Source organism: Suillus plorans, assembly GCF_016647745.1.
Source record: "Suillus plorans strain S12 chromosome Unknown HD556scaffold_1, whole genome shotgun sequence".
Classification (NCBI taxonomy): domain Eukaryota; kingdom Fungi; phylum Basidiomycota; class Agaricomycetes; order Boletales; family Suillaceae; genus Suillus; species Suillus plorans.
The window spans coordinates 31372-58053 of NW_024537385.1; the positions used below are offsets into that span (position 1 = coordinate 31372).

A 26682-nucleotide genomic window follows, 5' to 3' on the forward strand; every position below is an offset into this window, starting at 1 on the left:
CATCAGTGGTTGAATCACTGATTGTTGTCGACATGGTCACTGAATTCACTCGGCATCCTTGCCTGGGCAGTGTCAGAGAGAAGGTACACTTTGATGCTCCCCACGCAGTTGAATGGTGTAGCACGCTCTGGATCGAGTGAAAACTTGGCATTGAATCGCAAGGAACGGTTTCATCGTATGATGATGTGGTAAGGTCCGGCGCAGAGACGTCGCGAGGAAAAGTGTCCATCAGCTACAAGTTATAATCCACCAAAATTACAGTTGCTTGAAGGTCCATTCGAAAGCGTTTCCGCTAAAAGTTGTCCCAGACTCGTATGAATGGTATAAGAAGAACCAACTGGAATGCAGTAGATAGCATGAAGATTGTATGTCTCGTTCAATGGCATGGCTGATTGTGTGCACCGTGAATGCATCGCTAGCCTGACATGGATATACTTCTCTATTTAAAAAAGAGAAATCAGAACACTCCCTTTAAAAAGTAAGCCGAGTACCTCTCACGAGAGGGGTACCAGAGACCCAGCAACGGAACCAGCATAAACGCAGTCCATCTTCACGTCCGGCAGCGGGTGACCGCTTGTCCCTTTTCAAAAGTGTCAATACAGTATCACTGTGAGTATGCAAGTACCCTACCAGCATGGCAGTACGGAATTCCATCCTCCTTGTGTCCCCACCACATCACAGGGGACCACTCATCCACGAGGTTGGCGAGCGTCTGGAGGTGGCCATATGCAGCTGGCTGGGGACCGTGCGGTCGGCGTAGTGCGATGAAGGTGAATAAACAGGAAAATATAAAGAGCGCAATGCATAAGTTCCAGATCTCCGAGAACGTGTGAGAATTTTGTAGCAATTTTACATGGGCAGTAAGTACAAACCTGGGCAGTGAACATAGACATCACCAGAGCGTCCATATTCTCGTCAAAGGCTGGCAACGCTAAGGAGAATGAGAGCCCAAACATCCAGTCTGTGATCATAGAGGATTGTGTTCAATAACGCTGACGACAAAATACTAGGCGTGAATGACTCACGCAGGAAAGGCTTCGCGATGAAAAGTATGAGACACATCGGATGAATGAAAATCGGCTTCAGCGGGTTCGTCGCCACACTGAGTCCTTTCTTTTTGGTAGCGCATCTCCACTGTCTTTCGTCTCGAATGCCATTCACGATTAGCTCTGAGCAATGCAGCCCAAGCGTTAATGGTCCCTGGACTACTGCAGTGAAGACAAAGACCACAATCCACGCCGCAAGATTGTCACCTGGCAGATCATATATGACGTAATTGTCCATAAAATTCCGGAGAAACGACCACGTTTGGAGTGTAAGCGGAGAGGTGGGAACAACTTGAGCGAGGTGGAAGTGGTCCCAGAAATACATGACGAGTACAGCCCATCCAGCGCACGCTGCAACGATCACCCAAAGAGAAATGACAACTTTACGGATGCTAGGGTGAGCATGCCACGCAGATGGCTGTGTCTCTGGTGGCTTCGCTGGACCACCATACATGTCTAGGTCAGACACACGACGCATGCACCGGAAAGTAGCAGGGGTCAATTGCGTGTGGTGGACGAGTGCAGCAGTCAACTCGAAAGGTGAAGAACTCCACGTCAAGATTTTTACAGCCCGCATCGCTGACAATGCGATCATCACCTGGAGGAGTAGTGCGACGCCCAAAATGAGGAGAGGAAACCCTGCGATACTTATAATGAGGAGGACAGCCGAGATACCGTTAAGGAAGACGCCATTAGGGTTATACCATCCACGGGCTGCGGTCAGAAGGCGCAGATTGGTGTTGAAACGAAGCCGAGACTCTGAGGCTAGCGCAGAGCGCAATGAGATGCCGTGTACGAAGCCTATGGACTCGGTACATAACGTGACAAATAAGTCAAGTATCAGGGTCAATATCTCCCCCCGCAGCGGTAGTACTTGAATGAGCCCCAGACCTATGGCCATCACATCATGATACTCGAATATGTTGAGCGGGGTTACTCCCGAGGTTCCGTGATTGGCTACAGTGACAATCCCTGTAATAATGCATAAGCAGCTGAAGATACTTGAACATGCCAGCCCGACAAGAGCATATCTGCGACTCGTCAGACTGCGATCGTAGAAATCGGTTCTAGCATCAGCAGTGGACTTCATATCAGATATTGTCGAGTCAAAGTCTTGGTGACCCGGGAGTGCGTTATATACAAGAAGGCTGGATGGATTCCAATTTTCTTCTGTCGGTTTGGAAGAAGCTGCCATCATTATGGGAGGCAGAGACAGGAAGGCCGGCGCATTATAGACACGCAGATTAAATATATTTCACTTAAGACCATAGCTTCTGGTGCATGTGGCTTCGTGATAGAAGAGCATTCGTGCACCACAGCATTCACATGGATCCTGTGTAGCGCTGATTTACGTCGCATTGCAGTACATACTGAAAGTGCACGTGTCAGGATGGTGATCACTGAAAACCAGTCAAGACTAACCACTAATGTACTGTACACATATCCATGCACAGAGTGACTGCTGTCCGTTAACCAAGAGAAGTAACAAGCAAGCTTAAGCAAGGATCATCGAGGCCAGTCAGCGTCCTGATAGAATTCTGATGCGGCTGAGTTTCAATCGAGGTGGGTGAGAAGATGCCGGTGTCAACTGAGTGACCGTTACAGTCTGCCGCTACTTGAGCTTGAACGTTCGAACTACAATTGAAGCGCCCATATAACACACGCTCGAAGCTATTCATAATCGATGGGTCACCTGTCTAATGGTACCAGCTACATGAGTAGTAGCATTGAATTTTTCACACCTCGACACTACTGAGGCCGTTATCGCCTGTTAATCGTCTGGTTATCCAAGTAACATCACACTGATAATATAGCACATCATGGATCATGGATTGCAAGGAGTGCATGTCGTTGTTACAGGTCGTATTCTACGGTATCCTATCGCACTACTCACCTGACAGCACTCGAGCAGGGGCAAGTGGTGGCATCGGGCTAGAGACTGTGAAATTGTTTTGTGGTAAGCAATTTACTCTCGAGTGACGACTACTGAATTGAAACAGACTCGGACATCCAGCATTGGGGGCGAACGTAACCGCACATTACAACTCCCAATTTGGTCCAATCCAGGAGCTTCTGGCATTGAATGCCAATCTTCAACATGTCCAGGCGAATCTGTCTCAAGAGGATGCCGTGGTGGCTATGTTCGAGTCGCTATCTACTATGCCTCATGGCCCCGTACAAGTGGTGATCGTCAACCACGCTATATATCCCACTGCAGATGTCCCAATCGCAAAGATGACGCTGGACCAATGGAATACCACCATGACTACGAACTTGACGTCATCATTTCTGGTGTGTAGAGAGTATCTGAAGCACCTTGGAAGTGCATCCTCCACTATCAAGGAAAAGGCAGCGATCGTGCTTATCGGAAGTACTGCCGGAAAGTATGGCGAAGCCAATCACGGAGACTATTCTGCAACAAAGAGCGGTCAGTAACGATTCTGTCTGCAATTTGACATGGACTCATCGTGTTCTAGCAATGATGTATGGTTTGAACCTTACTCTCAAGAATGAAATCGTGAAGATAGCCCCAAAAGGCAGGGTCAACTGTATTGCGCCTGGCTGGGTCAGGACACCCATGGCTGAAGAGGCCTTGAAGGATCCTCAAACGGTGTATCGTGTATTGTCTACGTTAGTGACACCATCATGATTCGTGATCCACGTTGAATTTCGTGTCACCGCAGGACTCCGCTTAAGAAGGTGGCCATGCCGATCGACGTCGCGATGCAGGTCGTAGTCCTTGCATCATCCACTCTCTCCGGTCATGTCACTGGTCAAGTAGTGATGGTTGAAGGTGGAATGGAGGGGAGGTTGCTAAACAGACCGGAAGATTTGCAGGGATCTTAAGCTGGATTTTTTCACGAATGCCTTGTTCGAATTTGTAAGATATAGGAGATGATGAAGTGCTTGAATTCCGCACATGCAAATACTTATTACTAGGTGAGAGTCTCGAAGTGAATTCTTGCCGATTTATACTCTCCGCAAGTTGAACCAACTCGGAAGAAGCGGTCCCTAGAGTCCCCTATGCGTCCGTCATCGTGACTTTGTCGTGAATCGCAAAAGCGTCGCAACTTATCATGTTCCTTTGAGTTGGTTGCATATTGTCGTGCTGAGGGCTGGTATTTTGGCGCAAGTGTCCTATGGCGTAAAGGATATTTAAGACATTCTTTTTAGTGTCTAAAATACAAAAGAACTTGGTTCTTCTGATACTCAACTCGAGCTTGTCAGCATCCTTCGTAAACTTTGGCATCACATCGTTGGTCCCGTAGTACAAGCCTTCAGGGTGTCAAATGTTCGCCCTGGTTCGCGTATCTGGTGGTGTCCCACTGCTGAGTTCGCGCTGCTCCCTCTACATGCAGCAGGAGCTTATGAGAAGAAGAGAGACAGTTTGTCTCACATCTACATCTCCTCGTACACTCCCACTTTGGCCACGCTTGTCCGTGCGAGACGGCAGGTTTCACGAGATGCGTCCCCGCAACATTCTGTTGCCATTGGTCAAGGAAACCCCGATGGAGGGAAACCACTTGAATGTGTAGCTCCCGAGGTAGCCTTTGTCGCCAAGCGTCTCGCGCCCGTCGTGTCGTCCTTCATGCGGCTCGAGGACAGCGATGCAACGGTCAAGGGTGCATTTGATGCCCTGAACCGTAACCAGTGGCTTCACCTGGCCTGCCATGGAATGCCTAGTCGACGACGACCATTTGAATCTTCCTTCGCAATGCGCGATGGGCCGTTGATGATCAAGGACATCATCCGATCCAACTGGCAGGAGCCGCAGTTTGCATTTCTATCGGCTTGCCACACTACCGTGGGTGATGAGAAGAGTCCCGACGAATCGATCCACCTCGCTGCCGCAATGCAATTCTCTGGATTTCGCAGTGTGATTGGTTCAATGTGGTCTGTCGACGATGAGGTAGCACAGGAGGTCGTGTCTGGTTTCTACGACAACCTGATCGATGAACCGCCTTGCTATCGTCGGGGTCGATTATGTGACCACCAAACGACTCGAGATACTAGGTCAAATATAGCCCACCAAGCCAAAGCTATGCCGAACATTGTGAGGTTCTTAAGGACGGCGACAATGTCTGAGTGATCTTCAAAATGGCAGCCTTCCCTTGATTGTTATTATAACGTATGCGTGTGGAATGCATCGATGAGATAAAAATTAAACTCCCATTCTATGCCCAAATCAATGGAAATAACTAATCCAGTGATCACCAGGCGTGGATCCCCATGTAATGGCCACCGCACTTTGGTCGTCATGGGTGGATGAAAGCTACATTAGCGACAGACATGGCACCCTGCACTCTACAGGTTTTGTTCACATAACCTCGTGTTCTTTGGATATCTTCGCGAGTTCGTCCCTTGCTGTCTTGTACATGATCTGATTGAACGCTTCCGCATTCTGATCACTGTAACACCAAAGGTCGGCGTGTGAGATCGAGCACCCATAGATCAACAGAGGACGTACTCATCAAAGTCAACTTCTACGGATGAACCAGGGGACGCCAGGGCAACCTTCTCGTAATCTTTTCCATAGTCCGAGGTCCACTAGACGTACAATCAAATTGAATATCTAGCAGCGAAAACCACACGCGACACACCTTGGAAAACAGTCTCAACTTCCACGCGCTCCGTGGGGTATTTACGTTGCAACCTTGATCCCTAAAGAGGATGTATTCGTACAATGTCTGCACCTTCATCCAAGTCCATGCAGCCTGTGGCACCCCAAGCTCCTCCGTCCGGCACGCACGACATGCAGCTAAGTTGGAAAAAAGCCTCGTGAACGCCTTGGCTAGAGAGTTGATGTGCCCAGGGTCGAAGTTACACTCCAGCCACGAAGGACCAAACTCGACCATCCGAATTGAGTGAGATGGGAGGCCATGGTTTTCTTCTGGAACGTTCTCCTCGCAGGTGTCCATGGCCTGCATACATGCATCGACACTGGCTTTCGTAGATGCATCGAGGCACAACCCAAGCGCTTTCAAGCGGCGACAATATCGTGCATAGTGCACCAGAGACGCAATACTAGCCGGAGGCTTGTGTGCCAAGACAACACGCTGGACGATCGAAGACAGGTATAGTAACTGCACAGAGCGCCATGTCTGCGCGATGCGCAGATGGTCTTCGTCTGTGAGATAAAGTGGGACACCGAGACAAGCCGAAAAGATCTCAAGATTCCGGAACTGCAGGGCGGTGTAGAAACAACAATACTGAGAGGAACAAAACAAAGATTGCTCCTAACTGATATATTTGTGTTGTGGTCTTTGCACTGCCTATTCTGCTATACTTGCCTGACAAGTGCGTTCGACCCAGGGGTCTGCGGTCTGGGAATAGTCTTGGGGGTAAGTGAGTGATGTGGGGTCAATAGTCCGAGCGCGGGAAACAATGTCCAAAGGTATAATTACGATGTCCGACGCAAAAGCGTCGGGTCCGATGTTTTCGGGGTTTCGGGATATCGGGTTCGGGTTCGGGATGTTGGAAACTAATAGTAACGCTATAGCGAGCGTCGGAAGAGCGAGCGGTGTGCGCGATAATAACAATGACTGATATGGATAATGAAAGAGCGATGATATTCGCAATATCAACTAAGAACTACGAAATATCGGGTTTGACCACTAAGCGTCGGGGAACTGCTCCCCTCTACTTGGATAATGAATAATGCTCGAGGTCAGTCCAATATATATGTAAGTACGTAGAAATGCGGAACCCATAGGCGAAAGTAGCGGCGGAGTATTTCGGATCCGAAGTACATGTAAATAAACATGAGGCGCTGCGGACTATGGGAAAACATGTAATAGCGCTGGCTACGACGTGAGTAATGTGCGAAATAATGAACTACACACCTAGTGGGGCTAGCAAGACAGGACGGGACACGGATAGGACAAGTGCGCGGGAAAACATCGGGTCCGATGCGGCCTAAACGTCGGTTTGGCGGGTTAGCGTCGGATAACATCGGGAAGTGATTAGCATGTGACAGGTATTTGGCGTGTACTGTGAAATAGCTCGATACGAGCCCAGCGCCAGCTCGTGTCCTACAGCGGGCTCGATGGCGTGTATGTCTAGTATGAATTGGCGATTGTCGATTCCCGAATCAGCATCCCAACGTGCGAGGTCACTTTTTGAGAGCACGGAAGTTATTATAATCTTCTGCAATGACTCTTTGGACACAGCTGCAACAACCCCCGAGAGTACCAGTGCGATATCGGCATTGGTGTAAAGACCGTGCATTCGTAGAATCACGGATTGGAAGGCGCGATTGGCTGGGAATGCGGAGAATATGCGGCTGATGATATCAGGAGAGCCATCAAACGCGACGTTCTTCAGCGAGCCGAATGTCTCTGACGTGAAGGAGAGGCGGGGAATTTCTTCGAAAGGTTTCTCGCAAGCCTGAATGGTCAGGTCCTCCAGCTTGCGAAGCTGTGACATTAAATCGAGAACTTGCGGTAAGGAAGCGGCAGTTATGTAGAATGCTGCATGTGTCAGGCTTTGGAGACATGCCATATCCATATGATCTTGACCCGGGGCCTTAGTAAGTGACAACAACGGCAGTGCTTCGTACAAATCGACTACAGAGAAATGTACAAGCTTGGGCGCACACCGAAAAATAGTCGTGTATACCGACTTGATGAGATCGCCAAGGTCTAGCGGACGATTGAAAACATATAAATTTTCATCGAAAGATAGGGAGATGTCGGTCAATTCGGGTGTGATAAGGGCGGGGAGAAGACGAAGGCCAGCCTCGGATAATATGTGAAAGTGGAGGACATCTATGCGGGGAGTTAAGAGGAGATTGTACTCAATAATATCATTTATTAGATTGCGAGGGATAGGCTCGTGTGGTTCCGAAAAGGATAGTGTGCGCACGCGGTTGGATATTGAGATATAACACTGGCGCTCTGGCGACTTCAGGTCCCCAAGAACCTGCGGCAAAATCAGTAAACTGAAGGTGGCTAGTAATGGGCTGATGAGACGACCTTTGAAAGTCGAGCTTTATCACCGTATTCTTCGTTAATTTCAAGAGGAAGCAGCCGAAGAAGCGGGAGCAGGCTGTCGAGATTTTTCCAAAGGAAATCCAATGCAGGATCTCGGAAAGTCCTGCAGACCTGAGAAATCCTAGCCATGTCCTTGACGCCTCGGCGGAGATTGAGTCCCTCGTCATCATTGTACACATCACGGAGAATGTGCGTGAGTAACTCGGTGATTGCGAGGGCGCGATGCATTCGGGTGCATGACTGTAAAGGTCACCTGAACATCCTCATAAAGGACAATCGCTATCAGGTTGATATGATGTTCCACTCGACTGACAGGTCATGCCAAGTTCCACGTGCCAGAAAGAGACTTATCAAGGCCTTGTACGTACCTTGTTGGCCTCGATCAAAGGTCTCGAAGTAAGTGAAACATTGATCGTGTTGCTGGAACCATAACCTGGAACACAGGAGTAGGTTATGACGGTACACGCATCGTAACGTCCACATGCCGCGCCGAGAAGACCGATGCCAAGAACCAAGGAATGTAGTATGATTGGAGGATAGGAGGATTTCGAAGAGTTCGATGAGGACATCCTCCATGGGGATGATGTGATGAGACTAGCGGACCTTGTTTTTCGATGCACCCCAGTAGAATCTATTCGGTTCTTTCCTTTTGGGACTTTTGACGCCGTCTCAGATCTAGCTTAGGGTGTTGATGACAAAAGGCCCGAGCGCTGGGCACCGGTGTAGCCGGCAGAGTTTTGGGAGGTGGGCAACCGATCATGTTCCACAAGAGCGCTAGCCCTCCTCACTAACTTTGGGACTCAGGGATGTTCGGATGAGTCCATTGAACCTAGCCTGATTGGAATTGATAAACCTTGAGCTGACTTGCGATGTAGATGGACCCGACATTGTGTGATCCTAACAAGTGTCAACAATGCAACACTTAGTGTCCTTCTACGACGTACACTGATCTCTCAGAATTCCCGACGAAGCGAGTTACGCAGACACATTTCAGTCGAGTTCAATAGTAATCAGGTCTCCAAGAAAAGAAAGCCAAATTTGATTGACGAGCACTCAAACGTTAGAATACAAGACGATTCCCAGAAAACGTCGCCTTTTAACATAAATGTAATACATGTCATCTTGAAGACCGATTATTCTCGTGTTATGATTCGTCAATTGAACCATAAACATAACGATACGCCTGAGGATACTCGCCCTGGCTTGACCCAGAAAGGAGGGGCACGGTCTCAATATTTACAGAAGTCACCTGCGTAGGTTCAATAGTGGATGTACGCGTGAATATGCTTCTCTCCCGTTCAACAATGCTAGATAGAAGAAGGGAATTATGATCGAGCCCAAATAGTGAGATACAGACGCACTCTCTCATGACAGTATCATTGATCATACGCTCAGCATACCGTTTACTTTGGTTGTCCTCGTACTGATCAGTTTCATCGACAATTTCCTCTGAAATAATTTCCTGGGAGAGATGTCATGTCATATACCTAGGAAAGCTAAATAAACATCATACCTCGATAACATCTAGACCCAGAAACAATAGCTGTTAGGCAGTGACAAGTGCACATGCACATGATTGGTCTTACCTTCTAGAGTAATCAGACCAATTGCGCCGCCATGTGAACCAGGTGTCCGACTGATCAATAATAAATGCGCACGCCCTGTCTGGCTAAAAAAATGTTTCTATTATCGCCTGGCTTGCATAAATAGAAGCATGAAGTGAGGGCGTACAAATAGTCGAGTGCTTGGAAACAGTTGATTGATGGCAGGGCCTCAGGTAAGATGGACAAAGGAAAGTGTGAGACTGGGAGTGCTCGTGCGGGGTCGTACATCAGTAACTGTCACGCAACTGTCAACAAGCTATTCAAACAAAGTGCGGCTTCAGATGCACCTTCTTGATCAAAAGAAGACCCTCAAATGCGAGCGGATTCCCTGGCTTGTGCACGGGAAACCGAGAATAGCCGCTAGTGAGGCTAAAGAGGTGTGAGTGCGCTCCTGCGAAGACAAAGGCAGTTGTTCGAATACATAGCGTCAATAGTGGCGTGGTCTAGAATTGTATCCGAGCTCAACATGACAACATCCTGCAATGATGAACACCCGCCGTAAGTGTTGAGCCCACCAAAAGGAAATATCAGAGATACTGACACAAATGGGAGTCATAATCATCTCCACGTTCTTACTGCTGAGCTCCAGGACGCCATTGAGAATGCCAATCTCGTCATCACGCAAAGGCTCTTTGCCAGTACGGTGGAATTGAAGAAAAGATTTCAGTTCAGCTTTCTTGTAGGTGTGCGTATCGTGAACCCCTAAGGCACGGTCGAGAATTTTTGCGACTGGATATGCGATGGGTGCTGTGCCGGGTAGAGGTTACTTACAAACTCCTGGGAGTCAAAACTGCGTACACACCAAAGAGGTACATTAGAAGGAGAACAAATGGCGCAAATCGTGCGCCAATGGCGAGACCGTGTCTCGCGCAAACTGCTTGAGGTATAACCCTTTTGTTAAGTAGGTCAAAAATAACTCCATAGCGCACGACACATTGTACTTACTCTCTGTCCGTCAAACAAGTAAGATTTCATCAACCATCATGTTTCGTGATGCTCAAAACAAATGTCATGCGTACCCAAATATAACTGAAGTCGGTCCGATCAATTGTTGAACCTGATGCGTGGATTTCGCTACTCACCAATGGCAGTCGCTGAAATTACTATAGCAAGTAAACCTCCTCCAATCTGAGTGTCGATAAGGTTATGTTGCTCTGAGCCAGAAGGGGATATATGCCGAGCATGTGCTCACCGCGCTGTCAAGAAAGATTGGCAAACTCTCGTTGATAATCTAAAACGTGACCCTTCATTATGCAAGACGAAACCATATGTATATTCAATGATACGAACCACGTTACTGAGAAGAAGCACCTTGAACGAGCTTGAGAATGAGAAGGATAAAGAGCAAGTAAAGACTTACCACCAGCACCCAGTGGCGGCCCCTTTGCATGAGATTCAACACTAACCATCGTCGACTGAAAGTTGGGTGACACCTGTCAGATACTGCACGCACCAATTTGTGCATTGGTCCGTTCCGTCTTTTCTTCTGACGAGGTGGCCAACACACGAAGATGAAGTTCATCAAGCCCCATAAGACCAATTGATAATCTGTTGAGATATCAACATCTGCTGGACTCCGAAATGTGCGACCCACCCAGCGAAGACGCCCCCCGCAAGAACCAGAATTGCGCTGGTGGCCATTTTCCACCAAAATTCAAAAGAATCAGGCGAATCCTTGGTAGGAATCTTGGGGATGAACATGGTACAGCGAAATCACTATGATAATGTGCAGATGGATGTAGGCTTTGACTTATACCAGGAGTCTAGATTGCGCCCTTTATGCTATCGGCCGTGTGCCGCGGACATTCCAGAATTCTGCACCGACTACTATCTGACGCCGTTATGTTGTTCCGATATCTTTTATGTAAATGCATACCAACCATTCGGGGCCTTTGCAATAGGACCGCTGTCGCAAGACCAAGACAGGCTGCGAGCTGCTGGAGCCGAAGGATTCTTTTGATGTTAACCTTATAATATTCATCGATATAGTAAAGAAAATAGATGCTTACTGAACGTATCGACATCTTTTTTAAGACTAGTAGAACCGATCTGCCATGTGAGTGACTGTCAGAGCATCAGAGGACTAGTGAGTCGCAGATATCATGATATGATGACAATATATGATCGCATATAGAAAGGTTTTCGTTATATTGGAACGTAGCCACGTATAACCACCGTAATCAACGTAAAGCACCTAGGGAGACTCATCAATCCCTTCGAGTGTGATGTAATTGACTTCCTTGGCCCGGGAGAATACACGCTTCTTGATGGCTTGGCTTAGCTTGCCGATATGAAGCCCCATGGCGGCCATTGCGCTTTACTAGTAGTAGTAGTAGCCTGAGTATGCGGCTATGGCCCGGGGGTTGTGCATGCAGACGTCGTAAAATTGTCCATGGTACTAATCTGTGGCCTGTTCCAAGAGAGTACATATTCGTGTCCGACAACACCGGATATGCATTATACGAGATGATGCGGCATGACCTCACTGCGCGCTGTCCGTTGAAAGATAAGAGTAGTGAGCCTGAGCGCCTGCCAGGATGACTCGGAGTGTGTAGGGCAATATGCGTGCCAGAGCCAGCTACTATGGAATTACATAATGAAAGTCTTTCCAGTCGCCGTCACTGCTTGAGTGCCGAGAGAGGCTGGATTATGTAATATTGTAGGACGGTCTTGCAATAGTTATCGGTCTTTGAACGAGCGGAAGAAGCCGGTGTTTCTTGTTCCCGCTCCTCCGAGCGCTAGTAAGACCTTCGACGTGTCTGTCGTCTAGCTCCTTATCCCCACCCGCTCCCAGTTCACTACCACTCTACCATGTTTCATGACGGTGCTTCGCATTAATGTGCCAAACCACTCCTGTGGGCTCTATCAGCACAATCTCCCATTCAGAATTCATCCGAATTTGCTAGCCGCCCACCTTCGCAGCTCACTTCCTCTCTTTCGATCGGGGACAAATAGCGCCATTCTCTTAGTTCTCGCACTCTGCACTTTGTAGTCCCGTCCCAAAATATATTTGCTTTCTCAAATACCCTCATTGCATAAACGCTATGGCGTCAACCAAAGACTAGTAAATTGAGAACTTGGTAAATCATTGGCCCGGTACAGAGTTAACCGAGAATCCGAGATGCAACCAAAAATGTACACGTGACAAAAACCTTCCCTTGCACATATTCCACATTGACACTGATCACTATCAGACATTTTTCTCATGCCCAAAACTGCGACACGAAGTAGTAGGTATCATCATGAAAATGAAAACGCGGATGTAGCGGGAGTAGATGAGGAACGGGAAGTTGATGAACTATTAGAGGATAAGACAGACACAGTCACGGATAACCCGGAGTTGATGGCAAAACTTCACGAGGCATGGCAAATGATATGGCCGGTGCATGTCATCGTGGAATGGGTCGAAAAACAGCCTGCGGTATGCTCTCCTAAGAACTTGTGTCCTCGGCTCACAGCTCATGAATTTTCTTATTGTGCAGTGTGCAGCGTGCGTGTCACAATCACGCAAGTGCTACCCTTCACCGCAACAGGGTTCATTGCGTTGTATGCCATGTGCACGTTCAAGGGCCAAACCGTGTCCACTAAAACGCCAGTTCCAAATTGAAAAGTCGGCTGAAGTGCTTCAGCTGACGGTTGAACAGGTCAAAGGGCTCGTGCAGCAGGCGGACGCCTCTTCTTCGAAACTGCCGGTTTGTGGCAAACTGTGGAGGAGTACCAGCGAAAAAAACCTTCGTCGTATTTCACTCAAGTCCGCACCTAGAGGTGCGCGAGCCAAGAATGATCAAGAACCGGCTCCCTCGCACATTGTTTCTGCCCCTGCCCCTAATCTCGAACCTCTTTCTCCGGCCTATTCTTCCACCGTTCAAAATACACCGCAACTACCCCAGACCGCTCCTACTGGCTTAACAGTCAAACTTCGATCTTTTACCGGCCGGGGTGTACATGAAAAAAGAACCCACCTGGCGGAGCCCGATTCAACACCTGGAACTCCCGTTCATCATTCCCAAGACTCCCATGTCACCTTTCAGGATGTGTCACCTGACGGACGGGCGCTCAGCATTCTTAGTTCACCACCCTCTTCTGTAGCAGAGCGCCTGTCATCACCTGATATGAATAACCCATCCGTCAGAGAGGTTCAGCTCCAACCACCGGTGTTTCCAAATGGTAATCCAGCACCCACAGTTCTTACACTTGCTGGAATCGATGCTGGAATCGATGAGGAATTCGACGAGATTCCGGTTGTTTTCGCAAGCGAATTGGATCGCGCTGAAGAGGAGATCGCACGACTAAGGTCTGCCCTGGAAGCACAGGAGAAGGAGGTTGCAAGGCTCCAACGTAACCTCAAACGACGGGACGAGCAACTCGAGGACATCCGCGAGGAACTTGACGAAGTCATTCATCTCCCTACTCCTCGCGCAACGCCAGCCTCAGAACATGAAAATAGCATGCGAAAGTACACTGCCTGTCAGTATATCGCACGAACTCTGAGAGCCCTGCGCGCAGATGCTGAGACAGAGGAGGAACGAGAGGCTTTGTTGTTAAAGGCAGAGCGTCATCTTGGCAGACTTGCTAATGTGGAGATGGATGGCATATGGGATGCTGAGGCCGATGCAGACGCCCTCTTTATTGGTCTTGTCAATGGATCTTCTGCAAGAGCTGCGAGACACGCGCAAAGAGGAGCGGTCAATCCTAGTTCAGCCAAGACTTCTGTGTCTGCATCCGCGATTTCTCAGCAACGCCCGTCTAAACGGAGACGACAGGGGGACTCGGATCAGTCATGATATTGTTGATATCAGTGCAAGGTATCCAAACCCATGGTTTGACGCGTGTATGATGTTGTATAATTGCGCACGCATGATATACGCATATTATAGCATATATTTAGCTTGAGAAGTGTTGTGCAGGTCGTTTACTACGGTGGATGTGTATTGTTATGCTACTGATTTACGCGGCTCTATACAGTAACGCAGTTGTAACTTGGAACCTTGACGTCGACGTAGATTGTGATTTGGAGCGATCAGCTGGCTCGTTGAAGCGCTGACCTCGCATCTTCCAGTGATTACGTCATCATGATGACGGAAGGGTCATACTAATCTTCAAGTTGCTGACGATAATTTAGACTATAGAGTGTGTTCCAGCAATCACAGGACATGTGAAATACGATTCCAAAACATCACAACGTCGGTGATGAGCTCGGGCTCCAAACTCTCGCGAACGTGAATAAACGTTAGTGCATTATGCACACGCGGATTTCACGAGTTATTGGCTTCGGGAATGACTATAGCCGAGCCGGATTCTGATAAGAAGCTCGAATGAGTCAGTTCGCGACTTGTAACAATTGTTGACATAGCACACTCACCGACGAATATATACTTATGGCAGGCCGTCTCGCACAGGTGTCCGGTCACCTCAGCAATGCACATGGACGCGGGCTTCTCTCTGGAGAGGTAGCTATCATTACTGGTGAGTTTGTGTTGGCACACGGTGCTTGTCATGCTAGTCACTGTTCTAATGTTGCCATGGTTAGGTAGCGGACAGGCAAGGAACTTTCTGATTGAGAGGGAGACAATATTAATGAATATGTAAATTCATAGGGTATCGGGCGCAGCGCAGCGCTGCTGTTCGCAAAGGAAGGCGCCAAGGTTGTAGTCAGCGAGTGAGTTCCGAATGCGTTCCAAACCTACAAACTCTAACCGGTTGTTCTGCTTAGTATTGACGCCAAGAAGGCTGCGGACGTAGTGAACGAGATCAAGGCGGCAGGTGGCGACGCAATATACGTCGCAGGAGATGTTGGAGCAGACGACTTCCCACAGACAATCGTGGACGCAACTGTAAAGTCAGTGCCGTTTCGCCATACGAGTAGGTGGCCTCGTTTCTGACTGCATTCTAGGCAGTATGGCAAGATTAACCACATCGTGAACAACGGTCAGCGCTTTCGAGGTTGTTATCAAGTGCCTTCTGTTCTGACATGTTGTATAGCTGGTTTCACACACGACAAGATGATTCACACCATGCCAGACGAGACATACGACGTTATCATGAAAATCCACGTCCGCGCACCCTTCCGCCTTATTCGTGCTGCTGCACCTTATTTCCGAGTCAAGGTTCGTTCAAAGTGCACTTAATCTAGTTATTCCCGTGTCACGACAAGCTCCTAGAGCAATACGCCTGAAAACCGTTCTATCATTAACGTTTCTTCGACGTCTGGTTTGCATGGAAATGTTGGCCAAGCAAATTACGCTGCTGCAAAATCTGCGGTTGTAGGTCTCACCAAGACTATTGCAAAGGAGTGGGGACCATTTGGTGTTCGTGCGAATACCATTGCATTTGGCCTCGTGCACACTCGGTATGACATGTCGAACTTTCACACTAGATTGCACCTGACAATATGCAGGTTGACCGCAGCAAAAGAGGACGGTGCAACCATTGAGATTGACGGCCAGAAGGTTGCACTGGGCATTCCCGGAGCAAGGCAGCGCGCTATTTCTCAGAACGTTAGTGCTTTCGTGGATATTCCTCTGCAGAGAGGTGCCACTGCGGACGAGGCAGCCGCAGGCATGCTTTTGTGCGTTTCAGTCTCTATCTTGGTACCCTAGCTAACTGATGGTCTGTTCAGCCTTGCTTCACCGCTTGCGTCGTACGTGTCTGGCCATACGCTGGAGGTGACAGGCGGGCGAGGAATCTAATGTCGCATTCTATCTCATAGCAACCATATGCTGTGCAGTTGTATTGTTTTGCGACGTTTCTTCATTGCTAGTAGGACTCTATTGGAACTTCAGACAATTCACAAACGGAACGATTATCCACTAAACGTATCGTTCTCATGTCTTGTACTGATGAGTACAGCGAGGGAAGTGATAGGTCCATCGGCAATCTCACCTGGTAGAGCCAAGTACTCTAGAAATTGAAAGTAAAAGTTGGGTGGCACGTGTGCTCCATTTCAGAAGTGTCGCACAACTATTTTCTTCGCAGATCGGACTATGTGCCGTCCTGCTCTGTGACACGACCAGTATTCTAGAGTCGGGACTCCATCTCTATCCCATCTGAATCGACGTTGTACTCGAGACTGAAATCTGGGGATCTGAATGCTACTGTACTAGTGTCCATCAGTGAACCGGTGAGTTCTTGGTTATGCTAGTCACCTATCTTTATCGATTTCAGATTTATGCTGCGCCAGCAACGACGGCCATCATTTGAGAATTGACTGAGTTTTGAGGGAGGGTTCAAATCAGAATTTGAAGATCAGATAACGACTATTGAACGGAAGTTGAGCGCTTCATTATTGGCAAGCACAACAGCTGTGAGATACTCGGCTAGCATCTTCTCGTCTTTATCATACAATCAATAAAAAAATCAACCGTGTCGGATCCTCTTCCCTGCATTATCTGACGTTTCACCTTCCTCTCGGGGCCTCTTCTGCTCGAGGAGCTTAGGGAGCGGACAAAGTTTGATATCACCAGCACTCTGTTGCGCATCGTCGAGATATCCTGCGGCTTTTCTATGCATATCTTCCCGAAGGGAGTCATCAAGCGCAAGAAAGGGGTATTTAGACTCTGCCGTCTCATAACTGTCTTGGAGAGTCTGTGCGAATTGAGGAATATTGTTGCAAACATTATAGCATCTATCTGAAAGGATAGATTTGCAGGTGCTCTGAAGTCTTTGGATGCGAGTGAAGAAGTTCTGGCGTGATCCCTGGCAAATCGCACCAGGGAACGCCAGCTGGAATTGCCTCCATTGCGCATGCACATCAAAGGAATCGCTGGCGTTCGCCTTGATCGTGTCCGTGTGATAAAAGAAGATCCACGTATATGCCCACCATACAGATTCGATGTCGTGCAGGAAGTTCATGCGGAATGGAGGGGGGGGCGGGAGGTCTGCAGCACGGAGTGTTCTCCCAGATGGAGTGGGACCTCGGGGTCGGAAAAAGTACTGCTGACGTTCTACTTCAATCGCCATGAAATGCATTGTTCCCTGCCAGCGGGTTAGCAGCGAGAGGTATCATCTTCAGAAATTCTTACCGTTCGAACGTCGTCGTGAGAAGTATCTATCTCTTTCGCGTACTCGAAGTCACCCAGTTTGCCGATACCCCCGTTGTCACCGACGACCCAACTCACGTTCCCGACGCTGAAATCGCGGTGGATCCAGCCTGCTTTATGCAAATAAGATAGGGCTAAGGGTGGCGTGAGCGATTGAGGTAAGGAGAATAAGAAAGTTACTTTACCCTTCAGTGCGCCAGACAAGCAACTCAGGTTGTCGGCTAGAGAGACCACATCCTTGATAGCGACTCCAACATCATCAAAAACGATGCGCGCGTGGACTCTCTGTGGGATTCTGCAGTCCTTTCCCCTAACAATGCCTAATTGTGCAGAAAGTTTACCACTGTCGGGTACGTCACCCGGGGCCGTAGCAGATAAATGCGTCCTTTCGAAGAGGATGGGCTTGGGATTGATGGGTTCCCGCTTCCAGGTGTCGTTATGCTCACCTCCGGCCATCGGGTTCACCGTCTCATCCGAGGCACCGTCGATTGTGACATCCTTCCACAGCCGGACTCCAATGAAGTGTCTCTTGGCATCGGCGAAATCCTCTGCTCCCAACTTCTTCTCGCAGGAGGCTAAGATGTTTTCTACGATCTCGCCCTCAGATTGACGGTCAATTTCTCTCCACGAATCTTTGATGGCAACCTTCTTCCCTTTAGCGTCTGTGGCTTCGTACACGCGAGTTCCACGCCCAACCATAGAGTCCGCGCCGTAGGTGGCCAGTTCCCGTGTCGTGGTGAACACTTCGTCGCCTACTGTGAACTTGTATTGCGTTTTTTCTCCTACATCGATCCGCTCAACAGTGGGGTCCCATCCGAGCCCTTTCAAGGAGGTAGACGTAGATGCAGACCCAAGAGCATAAAAGAGAGAGATGACGCCATCAATGTCCTAGATGTATTATACCAGTTAGTACCCTGACATACAGCGCGATAAGGTGGCGTACCTCGAAGCAGTTGATAGGCTCTGTAACTGCGAGGAACCCGCGGTTGCCGAGCCACAGTCTCAATTGCGTGTCCTCGATTGTGATACCGAAGGCAAACCGACGACAGGGGTCCTCGCGCATGATATTGTGAAGGCTCCAGATTATCTTATGTTCGTTCTAGAGCAGAGTTGATAAGCCGGCGCCGAAGAGATCTGTGACAACAACTTACGTCTCGGAGAGCTTTAGCATCCTGTTTCTTCTTGAATTCGAATGGCACAGCGATATCGAACCAATGCATCCTGGGTGAAGTTCGATTGTTCGCCCGCACAAGGTATCCATCCGGCAGGGAAGTATTAAGGCGCTCTGAGAGGGGCATTTTATTCGGATTCGATAGGTAGGATACTCCACAATTCGGGACTTGTTCCAAGATTCCAGAGATGATTGCCTCGAGCTTGAACGTCATCTCTTCGGACATCTTCGCAGGTCGAAAGTCCTTCCATTTCAGGCCGTCGTCGGTGAGAATGTCGCTCCGAATTAAGTTGTCGCGCATCTCCTCCAGAAGCTGCTGAGAAGGCACGGCACCAACACACTTCGCTAGGGATACGAACGGGACTTGCAGATACCTTCTCAAGTCAGTAAGAACAGCCTCGCGACCTAGCTCCAGATCCCCCGTGAAATAATCAGATTGTAAGGTGTGGCGAGGGCCTAGGGGTGTATCTGGCGGTAGTACCTGTGACTTCTGTGATCGTGGTGTATGAGGGGTGGCCATTGTGATTCGATCTGCGAAACGGTTCGGCTTTGGGGAGAAATCCTCGAAGTTGCACAAGAACAAGAATGAAACTGGTATTGCAGCACTTAAATACCTTCGCATTCGCAAATGTGACTACAGGACCAAGAGCAAGTTGGCTGTAGACTTTCCAAATGTGTACAAACACCACGTGCATTAGAAGACTGGTCACGAGTACTACACGTGCATGTGTGGCGCGTTGTCCGGTTCACTTCCACAGCTTGACTTGACCTTTAGGCTGCCAGAAGTTCCGGATGTCCTTGGAGTATATAGTCCTGCGGCGCTTTTCCACACATAGGATTTCTCGGTTACAACAGCACTGCGTTTCAAATTGACAGCCTACCATGACTACATCCTACCACCGTGGCACCATGCTATAAGACCACTCAATTAATCTTGGATTCTTGCCCCGTGCGTCATTTTCTTATAGTGATCGAGTCCGCGACGTGATTGTGCTATTCAAGGAGGTTGTAAATGTAGCAGATAGCTCAGCGACGTACGAAGTCAACTAATCGTATTGGTATACCTGTAGCAGATAGCTACATGTGTTGTTAGTTAAGTAGATACTTAATACTAGATGGTACTAACCTCAGCGACGTACGAAGTCAACTGAGGGTAGTACGAGGCGCGGGAACGAGCGAGAATATATAGGTACGAGGTAAGCTACCGGTACTGAGTGTCCATGACGAAGGTTTGATAATCCAACACTCCCCCTCAAACCGAGCGAAGTCCGAGGGCGGAGGCAAAGTGTTTAACCTTTAAACTAGGGAGAGCTTTTGTAAGTGTATCAGCAATCATGTCATCCGTAGGACAATAAACAATCGAAATAGAACTTTTGTCCACGCAAAAACGTATAAAATGGTATCGTATATCAATGTGCTTAGTCCGAGCGTGAAACGCTCCGGACTGAGCAAGCGCGATGGCGGACTGGTTGTCGCAATGCAAGGTGGTAGGACAGGTAAGCGGGCGAAAGACTTCACTAACGAAACGTCGAAGCCAGATAGCTTCTTTGGCAGCGTGCATCGCCGCGACGTATTCTGCCTCCGTCGTGGAAAGAGTCACCAACTCTTGCTTTTTCGACGCCCAAGAGACCGCCCCACCATCCAACAAGAATGCGTAGCCAGATATGGCGTGTCTGTGTTCTTGTGACGCGCCGTCAGCGTCAGTGAAGCCTTCCAGGCCTTGTCTGCGGCCGCCAAAAGTGAGTGCGAGGGTCTTTGTACCTATAAGGTAGCGATAGATCTTTTTGACAGCGTCCCAGTGGGGCATGCCAGGATTTGCCCCGAATTGGGCTACGGTGGATACTGCGAAGGCGATGTCAGGACGAGTACCGACAGCGAGGTGCATGAGTGAGCCGACGGCTTCGCGATAGGGCACGTTCTTCATCCGTGCGGACTCGGTAGGGGTTGTAGGAGACTGCGAGTGCGAAAGTGGGAGGTTGGGGTCCATTGGAATGGAGCACGGCTTCAAATCTATGAAGTTGTATTTGGTGAGTATGGCTTCGATGTAGGTCTCATGCGAGAATGAGATGGTGCGCGCGACACGGTCGCGCGTCACCTTCATGCCGAGCAGGGATGCGACTGGACCTAAGTCTGTGAGTTTGAAGCGCGCAGCAACCTGCTGCTTAAACTGAGCGATGAGGGAGGAGTTGCTGCCAGTGATAGTGCAATCGTCAACGTGAGACGCGAGAATGAGGATGTCCGTGCCTATGTGCTTAAAGAATATCCCCCAGTCCGACTCTGCGCGCGTCATCCCTAAGCTCTTCATCAGCCGACACAACTCCTGATACCACTTCAAAGCTCCTTGCTTCGACCCGTAGAGCGCGACGCGCAACAGCGCAACAGGGCGCTTGAACTTCTTGTCGACGTTTAAACCAGGTGGGAGCTCCATATAGATGATTTCGTCCTCGTCCAGTTTACCGTTGAGGAAGGCACTGTGGAAGTCGAAGACGTCGATATTCCAGTCGTTTCGTGCGGCGATGGCGAGGATGGTATGGAGAGATGCGAGGCGTGCGACTGGTGCGTAAGTGTCGTAATAGTCTACGCCGTATACCTGGGAATAACCTTTAGCCACTAGCCGGGCTTTGTACTTGTCGATTTCCCCGTCCGCGTTCCGCTTGATCCGGAACACCCATTTGCACCCTACTATATTCGCACCTTCTGGCTTCTCGACGATCGACCAAGTCCGTGCATCTTCTAGAGAGGTGAGTTCTTTATTGATTGCGTTTTCCCATTTAGGCCAATCCGTTCTGTTGCAGGCTTCTTTCACCGTCGTTGGGTCACTGCTCTCTATTGCCGCGACTCCCGCCATCATGGCGAAGACTTCTTCGTCATCTTCGTCGATCTCTCCATTCTCCCCCACCAGTCCGAGCTCGGCCGCCAAATTGGATACTTCTGGAGTGGGTTGCATCCCACGAGGTAAGTCGTTACTGCGTCCATCTGTAGTGCCTGCGCCATCGCGCAGACTCTTAATGTACGCTGATTCTACTCTTACCCGTCCAGATCTACGCGGCAACTGCGCAGCTTCGAATTGTGGGCCTAGGTGGTCGATGGAGGGAGCTGGGTTGGGGTTTGAGGGTTTTGGTTTCCCGGTGAGTGATGAACCGACATCATCGATTCGTACCGTGCAGTCTGCCGGTACCTCACTCCCTTCTATAGGCACTACCACCTCTGCTGTGTCGAACACGACACTCCGTTCGACGGCGACTCTTCGCGACTCGGGGAGGTAGATGCGGTGACCGTTGCTATCTGCGTCGAATCCCATCCACCTGCCTTCAACTGCCCGCATGTCAAGTTTCGAACCGGTTGCTGAGTGAACTTTGACGCGACATCCCCAGACAGGTACGTCATTCAAGTTGGGCTTCTTTTTGAATAGCATTTCATACGGCGTCTTATTTTCTAGCGCGCGGGTCGAGGTACGATTCTTTAGCCAAGTGACATGCATGATGGCTTCTCCCCACAGATGTTTTGGCAGCCCACTGGCGTGCAGTAGTGCACGCGCGCGTTCGACAACGGTTCTGTTCAACCGTTCGGCCACTCCGTTGTGTTCCGGCGTATCGTGTACAGTGAGTTTCCGCTCCGTTCCTTTGCTCTTTAGATGACGCGTGAACTCATCGCTGGTATATTCTCCCCCTCGATCCGAACGAAGGTGTTTTACCTTCGCGTTGAGTTGTGTATTGGCCCACACTTCAAACTTAGTGTAGGCGTCGAAGGTCTGGTCTTTGGACCTGAGGAGGTAGAGGTGGGTGAAGCACGTGTGGTCGTCCGTGAACGTCGCGAAATACTCCTTCTGACCGGGAGTTCTGACAGGTGAAGGTCCCCACAGGTCGCTATGGACCTCGTCGCCAAAGCTTTCGCGTCTTGGCGGGTCTCGAACCTTTCCGATGGGCTTGCGTGTTGCCTTGGCGTATTCGCAGGACTCGCAAGTGTCCATCGTCTGTTCCGCCAGATCAAGAGATATTCCGGTGATCTCATCGTTGCGCAGCATGCGCACGATGGTACTTGGCGCTATATGCCCTAATCTGGCGTGTATCTCCTGCATAGTGAGTGCCTCGTTTGCCTTTGCTGCTCCTGCAAACGGCTTCTTCGGGCCCTTGATGCAGTACAGACCCTTATTGACTGGTATTTGTCCTAACAGCTTCTTTTGCGCGTCGTATATTTTGCACGTGTCTTCCCGAAAGAGCGCTGCGTATCCGGCGCCGGCTAGTCTGCTGATCGAGACCAGCGTAAGTCCCATCTTCGGTGCGTACAGCACGTCTTTCAGTAGTATCCTTGTTTGAGACTGACCATTCGGCAGGGTGATTCGTATATTCCCCTTGCCTATGGCCTCAAAGGTATGTCTGTCTGCTGTGGTAATAGGCTTTGGCGTTATACTAACGAAATCTTCGAATTGATCTCGATAGGACGACATATGTCTCGACGCTCCGGAGTCGAACAGTTCCGTTTTGGGTTCGCGCATGGAGTTAGAGCTGGATACTGTCGCGTACGTGTATGTTGTTTGCTCTGACGTTTCACTTGTGTCATGCGCTAACCAAACTCCTTCAGGTTCGTCATTGTCGCCTTTGTCCTTCGCTGTGGCCGCAGTCTCTGGCCTTTTGCCTTTGGCGTCAGATCTTTCCTTGCCCTTTCCCCCAGCTGCTGCTCCTCCACCGGGTCCTCTACAATCGCGTTGCATGTGGCCGTATTTGCCACAATTGTGGCAATTTCCTTTAATTTTACGAGTTCGCTGACTCGCGTTTGCATTATAGGCAGCGTCTTCGGTGGAGGATCCGGTTTTTCTCGATTTGGAGGCTCGTCGATCGTACTTGTCGACGATGGTCGACATCAACGTATCGGCGGTGAGCTTGACGCTCGAAACCTTAGCTGACGCTGTGAGCGCCGACAGGTGCGGGTCATAGGAGGCTGGTAAGGAGCTCATTATCATAGCTGCGAAGCTTTCATCGGTAGGTGCATGCCCCAACGAGGACAGTTGTTCTTTTGCAGTGCGCATCTTGTCGAAATGCTCACGTACGTTGCCCTTTTCAGGACATTTCAGGTCTTGTAGCTTGCGCAGTAGCTCGACGGAGACTACGTGCGAGCGTTGCTCGAACAAACTCGAAAGGTGCGTGAAGATGTCCTTGGCCGTGTCTAGGTTTTTGATTTGGATGAATAGGGAATCGGGAATTGTTCCCGCGATCTGCTGCTTCGTGATGGCTTGGCCGGTGCGCCATTCTTTAAACTCTGTTTTATATGTACTAACTTCTTTCACTTCATCCGGAGTAGCAGGTACCCACGACGCTCCTCTGTTAGGCAGCGTCTTGGGGTCTATAGGCTTCGTCTCGGTGCCATCCAAATGGCCGAGCAGCCCGCGAGCATCAATGGACCATTGAAGTCGCTCTTTGTACATCATCCAATTCTCGCCGTCGGTGGCGAGCTTCGGGATGCGGAGGAAATCTTCTCCAAGTTTTCCGTTCGAGGTTGACATCCTTTGTGAGTCTTTTCTTCGCGCGCTTAATTTGAAATTTTCACTAATGATGCGCAGGGCTCATAACCTGTAGCAGATAGCTCAGCGACGTACGAAGTCAACTAATCGTATTGGTATACCTGTAGCAGATAGCTACATGTGTTGTTAGTTAAGTAGATACTTAATACTAGATGGTACTAACCTCAGCGACTAGTGATGTGCAAGGCCCGGCTTGAAGCCCTGGGCCGGCCCAAGCCGGGCCCAAATAGGCCGGGCCTAGCCCAGGCCTAAGTCACGGCCTGAGCAGGGCTTAGGCCTGGGCTTGAATTTAGAAAAGCCTAAGCCGGCGGCCCAAGCCGCGGCTTTGGTACATAGAGTATATGACACCTTGTCACGTCAGTGGTCACGCCCCACAAGTATGTGTTTGGCATTTTCTCATTACTGACTCTTACTATGACGCGATTCTAGAACTCGTAAAGGCGCAGCAGGATCTAACAGGTAAGTCTCATCTCAGTATCTTGGTCAGAACTCTTTATTGACGACGTATGTACCTAACAGGTAAGTCTCCTACGTCGCATCAGTACGGCTACTCGAAGTGTAAAGTAAAAGCTAACTCACGTCTCAGTATCTTGGTCAGAACTGAGACGCTCGGGTGGCTGGATGCTGCCTTTTATACGGTAAGTCCTTTTCTAATCTATATTGAAACGAAACATTGATACTTGGAAGATTTCGGCCCCAACGTCACATCTCTCGTCCCTGCGCCTCTTTTCCCTTGCGCTCGGACGATCTATTCACCATGTCGTTCCTCGCCTTCGGTCTCATCGGCAACGTTCGACTCGGAGGGTTTGGACGTCGACAGCGATTCCTCTCAACTTCAACTACATACGCACGTCTGATCTCCTTTCGTCCTGGGATGAGCGACGCTCGACGGAGACTTCAATGGGCGTCATCTCGCGTCACCACATTGCAAGAAGTCGTCGCGTATTCATTATTTGGTATCTTCAGTGTCCATGTCCACCTACAGACATCACCATCCTCGACTGGGTCGGACAACCTTCCGAGTTCAACAGCTGTCTTCCGGCCTATATCACTTCTTACGCCACTCCTCCACACACCCTTCCATCCCTGTCCGAACGTTCTCCTCCTTGTCTTCTTCCCTTCACCTGCTCTCGTCCATCGTCCGTATTCGTCTGAGCCACGTCAGCAGTTGCTGACGTGTGCTGGGTGTTTGCGCATGGTGTTCGTGGTGTTGGGAACAGCATGGTGGAGCTCGGACATCGGTTTGGGCCGCGGCTTGCATGGGCCTAAGCCCCGGCTTTGGGCCGGCTTGGGCTCACGGCTCAGGCTTGAAATCTGGTGAGCCTAAGCCCCCCCCAGGCCGAGCCTAAGCCGGGGCTTTGAGCCCAAGCCGGGCCGGAACATCACTATCAGCGACGTACGAAGTCAACTGAGGGTAGTACGAGGCGCGGGAACGAGCGAGAATATATAGGTACGAGGTAAGCTACCGGTACCGAGTGTCCATGACGAAGGTTTGATAATCCAACAGTAAACACAGGATGGGCTTCGACGTGTTACCAATTCATACCAATGTTGCAAGAGACCCGGCTGTCTGTTAGCTTCCTGCGGCGCAGTCGCAACCGCCGTCAGGCTAAGGTTTACCAATATGATCTTAACATTGAACGTGAAACTAAACGGTCGAGCAGCAAATATTACGCTTAAGTTTTGTCTTCAACTGTCTCGGTATCATCGATGACAATCACCCTAGCACCGGGTGTACCATTGGCATTGGACAAGAACTCAGCTTGATGAAAAGAATGAGCCAAGTTGTTGGGACGTATTGATTCTCAAGCATGCAACTTCCAGATTGTTCTGCTCGGCCCGTTTCCCCAGCTGCACCTCCAGGACATGCACAACTCGTGGGCCACATGCCGAGCCTCACAAGCTAAGTTTTGATTCTCCTCTCATGCTCGCGAAGAAGTTGACCTATATGCTCACTCAAAAAATAATATGTTTCCTCTGCAGAGAGGTGCCACCGCTGATGAGGCGGCCGAAGGCATGGTTTTGTGCGTTTCAGCCTCTATCTCGGTACTTGAGCTAACTGATTTTCAGTCTTGCTTCATCACTTGCGACGTACGTGACTGGCCATACACTGGAGGTGATGGGAGGACGAAGAATCTTATGTTGCATTTTATTTCATGGCAACCATCTACTTGTGCAGTTGTGTCATCTCGCGACATCTCTTCGTTAGCATTTCTTTTACATTTCGCAGGTATCGTACAGGTAATCTTCTTCTTCACAGGTCCGGATATGTACCGTCCTGCTCTGTGACCGACTAGTATTCTAGAGTCAGG

At 49.5% G+C, this 26682-nt stretch overlaps 9 protein-coding genes across 9 annotated transcripts; 5 read left to right on the forward strand and 4 right to left on the reverse strand.

The window, feature by feature from the left end:
- Positions 1-255: 255 nt before the first annotated feature.
- Positions 256-2623, reverse strand: HD556DRAFT_1522255 (uncharacterized protein). Its single transcript, XM_041309188.1, has 6 exons — positions 2469-2623; positions 1026-2416; positions 873-961; positions 631-817; positions 492-580; positions 256-439 (listed from the first exon to the last, which is right to left on the reverse strand). Exons 2-5 carry the CDS (start codon positions 2242-2244, stop codon positions 495-497), a joined length of 1581 nt encoding a protein of 526 aa, XP_041167419.1. The 5' UTR covers positions 2245-2416; positions 2469-2623; the 3' UTR covers positions 256-439; positions 492-494.
- A 33-nt stretch (positions 2624-2656) lies between these two features.
- On the forward strand, positions 2657-4083 carry HD556DRAFT_1315277 (NAD-P-binding protein). The gene is made up of 5 exons (XM_041301123.1): positions 2657-2906; positions 2959-3003; positions 3061-3474; positions 3524-3677; positions 3731-4083. Exons 1-5 carry the CDS (start codon positions 2867-2869, stop codon positions 3891-3893), a joined length of 816 nt encoding a protein of 271 aa, XP_041167420.1. The 5' UTR covers positions 2657-2866; the 3' UTR covers positions 3894-4083.
- Positions 4084-4353: 270 nt separating this feature from the next.
- Positions 4354-5136, forward strand: HD556DRAFT_1223194 (CHAT domain-containing protein; the record flags this gene model as incomplete). The annotated part of the gene is made up of 1 exon (XM_041296863.1): positions 4354-5136. A coding segment is annotated over one exon (783 nt), but the record flags the coding sequence as incomplete, so codon positions are not given.
- A 228-nt stretch (positions 5137-5364) lies between these two features.
- On the reverse strand, positions 5365-8266 carry HD556DRAFT_1435487 (uncharacterized protein; the record flags this gene model as incomplete). The annotated part of the gene is made up of 5 exons (XM_041305441.1): positions 5365-5455; positions 5515-5594; positions 5648-6229; positions 7083-7967; positions 8021-8266. 5 exons carry the CDS (start codon positions 8264-8266, stop codon positions 5365-5367), a joined length of 1884 nt encoding a protein of 627 aa, XP_041167422.1.
- Positions 8267-9182: 916 nt separating this feature from the next.
- On the reverse strand, positions 9183-11343 carry HD556DRAFT_1435488 (uncharacterized protein; the record flags this gene model as incomplete). Its single annotated transcript, XM_041305442.1, has 16 exons — positions 9183-9345; positions 9400-9500; positions 9552-9562; positions 9625-9707; positions 9770-9876; positions 9930-10011; positions 10064-10119; positions 10184-10389; positions 10445-10533; positions 10662-10671; positions 10725-10770; positions 10835-10873; positions 10933-10953; positions 11003-11043; positions 11096-11190; positions 11237-11343. 16 exons carry the CDS (start codon positions 11341-11343, stop codon positions 9183-9185), a joined length of 1257 nt encoding a protein of 418 aa, XP_041167423.1.
- A 1427-nt stretch (positions 11344-12770) lies between these two features.
- Positions 12771-14765, forward strand: HD556DRAFT_1315324 (uncharacterized protein). Its single transcript, XM_041301124.1, has 2 exons — positions 12771-13063; positions 13125-14765. Exons 1-2 carry the CDS (start codon positions 12848-12850, stop codon positions 14424-14426), a joined length of 1518 nt encoding a protein of 505 aa, XP_041167424.1. The 5' UTR covers positions 12771-12847; the 3' UTR covers positions 14427-14765.
- An 11-nt stretch (positions 14766-14776) lies between these two features.
- HD556DRAFT_769 (uncharacterized protein) lies at positions 14777-16645 on the forward strand. Its single transcript, XM_041311568.1, has 8 exons — positions 14777-15108; positions 15173-15183; positions 15240-15301; positions 15356-15481; positions 15536-15570; positions 15625-15749; positions 15804-16210; positions 16262-16645. Exons 1-8 carry the CDS (start codon positions 15021-15023, stop codon positions 16329-16331), a joined length of 924 nt encoding a protein of 307 aa, XP_041167425.1. The 5' UTR covers positions 14777-15020; the 3' UTR covers positions 16332-16645.
- HD556DRAFT_1258978 (uncharacterized protein) lies at positions 16630-19372 on the reverse strand (the record flags this gene model as incomplete). Its single annotated transcript, XM_041299025.1, has 5 exons — positions 16630-17616; positions 17664-17815; positions 17867-18569; positions 18625-18780; positions 18833-19372. The coding sequence occupies 5 exons, from the start codon at positions 19370-19372 to the stop codon at positions 16999-17001; spliced, it is 2169 nt and encodes a 722-aa protein (XP_041167426.1). The 3' UTR covers positions 16630-16998.
- Positions 19373-24809: 5437 nt separating this feature from the next.
- Positions 24810-26007, forward strand: HD556DRAFT_1504 (uncharacterized protein). Its single transcript, XM_041309004.1, has 3 exons — positions 24810-24829; positions 24890-25827; positions 25878-26007. The coding sequence occupies exon 2, from the start codon at positions 25128-25130 to the stop codon at positions 25689-25691; it is 564 nt and encodes a 187-aa protein (XP_041167427.1). The 5' UTR covers positions 24810-24829; positions 24890-25127; the 3' UTR covers positions 25692-25827; positions 25878-26007.
- Positions 26008-26682: the final 675 nt, after the last annotated feature.

What these genes read in the sequence shown, in the direction of transcription:
- HD556DRAFT_1315277 (XM_041301123.1), top strand. Translation starts at nt 2,867, where the DNA reads ATGGATCATGGATTGCAAGGAGTGCATGTCGTTGTTACAG. An exon ending in GACTGTGAAATTGTTTTGTG is followed by an intron (nt 3,004 to 3,060) that starts GTAAGCAATTTA and finishes TCGGACATCCAG; the next exon opens with CATTGGGGGCGAACGTAACC. An exon ending in CTATTCTGCAACAAAGAGCG is followed by an intron (nt 3,475 to 3,523) that starts GTCAGTAACGAT and finishes ATCGTGTTCTAG; the next exon opens with CAATGATGTATGGTTTGAAC.
- HD556DRAFT_1315324 (XM_041301124.1), top strand. Translation starts at nt 12,848, where the DNA reads ATGCCCAAAACTGCGACACGAAGTAGTAGGTATCATCATGAAAATGAA. An exon ending in GGGTCGAAAAACAGCCTGCG is followed by an intron (nt 13,064 to 13,124) that starts GTATGCTCTCCT and finishes CTTATTGTGCAG; the next exon opens with TGTGCAGCGTGCGTGTCACA.
- HD556DRAFT_1522255 (XM_041309188.1), bottom strand. Translation starts at nt 2,244, where the DNA reads ATGATGGCAGCTTCTTCCAAACCGACAGAAGAAAATTGGAATCCATCC. An exon ending in CATCGCGAAGCCTTTCCTGC is followed by an intron (nt 962 to 1,025) that starts GTGAGTCATTCA and finishes CTATGATCACAG; the next exon opens with ACTGGATGTTTGGGCTCTCA. An exon ending in AATTCCGTACTGCCATGCTG is followed by an intron (nt 581 to 630) that starts GTAGGGTACTTG and finishes ACTTTTGAAAAG; the next exon opens with GGACAAGCGGTCACCCGCTG.
- HD556DRAFT_769 (XM_041311568.1), top strand. Translation starts at nt 15,021, where the DNA reads ATGGCAGGCCGTCTCGCACAGGTGTCCGGTCACCTCAGCAATGCACAT. An exon ending in GCCAAGGTTGTAGTCAGCGA is followed by an intron (nt 15,302 to 15,355) that starts GTGAGTTCCGAA and finishes TGTTCTGCTTAG; the next exon opens with TATTGACGCCAAGAAGGCTG. An exon ending in ATCGTGGACGCAACTGTAAA is followed by an intron (nt 15,482 to 15,535) that starts GTCAGTGCCGTT and finishes ACTGCATTCTAG; the next exon opens with GCAGTATGGCAAGATTAACC.
- HD556DRAFT_1504 (XM_041309004.1), top strand. Translation starts at nt 25,128, where the DNA reads ATGTCGTTCCTCGCCTTCGGTCTCATCGGCAACGTTCGACTCGGAGGG.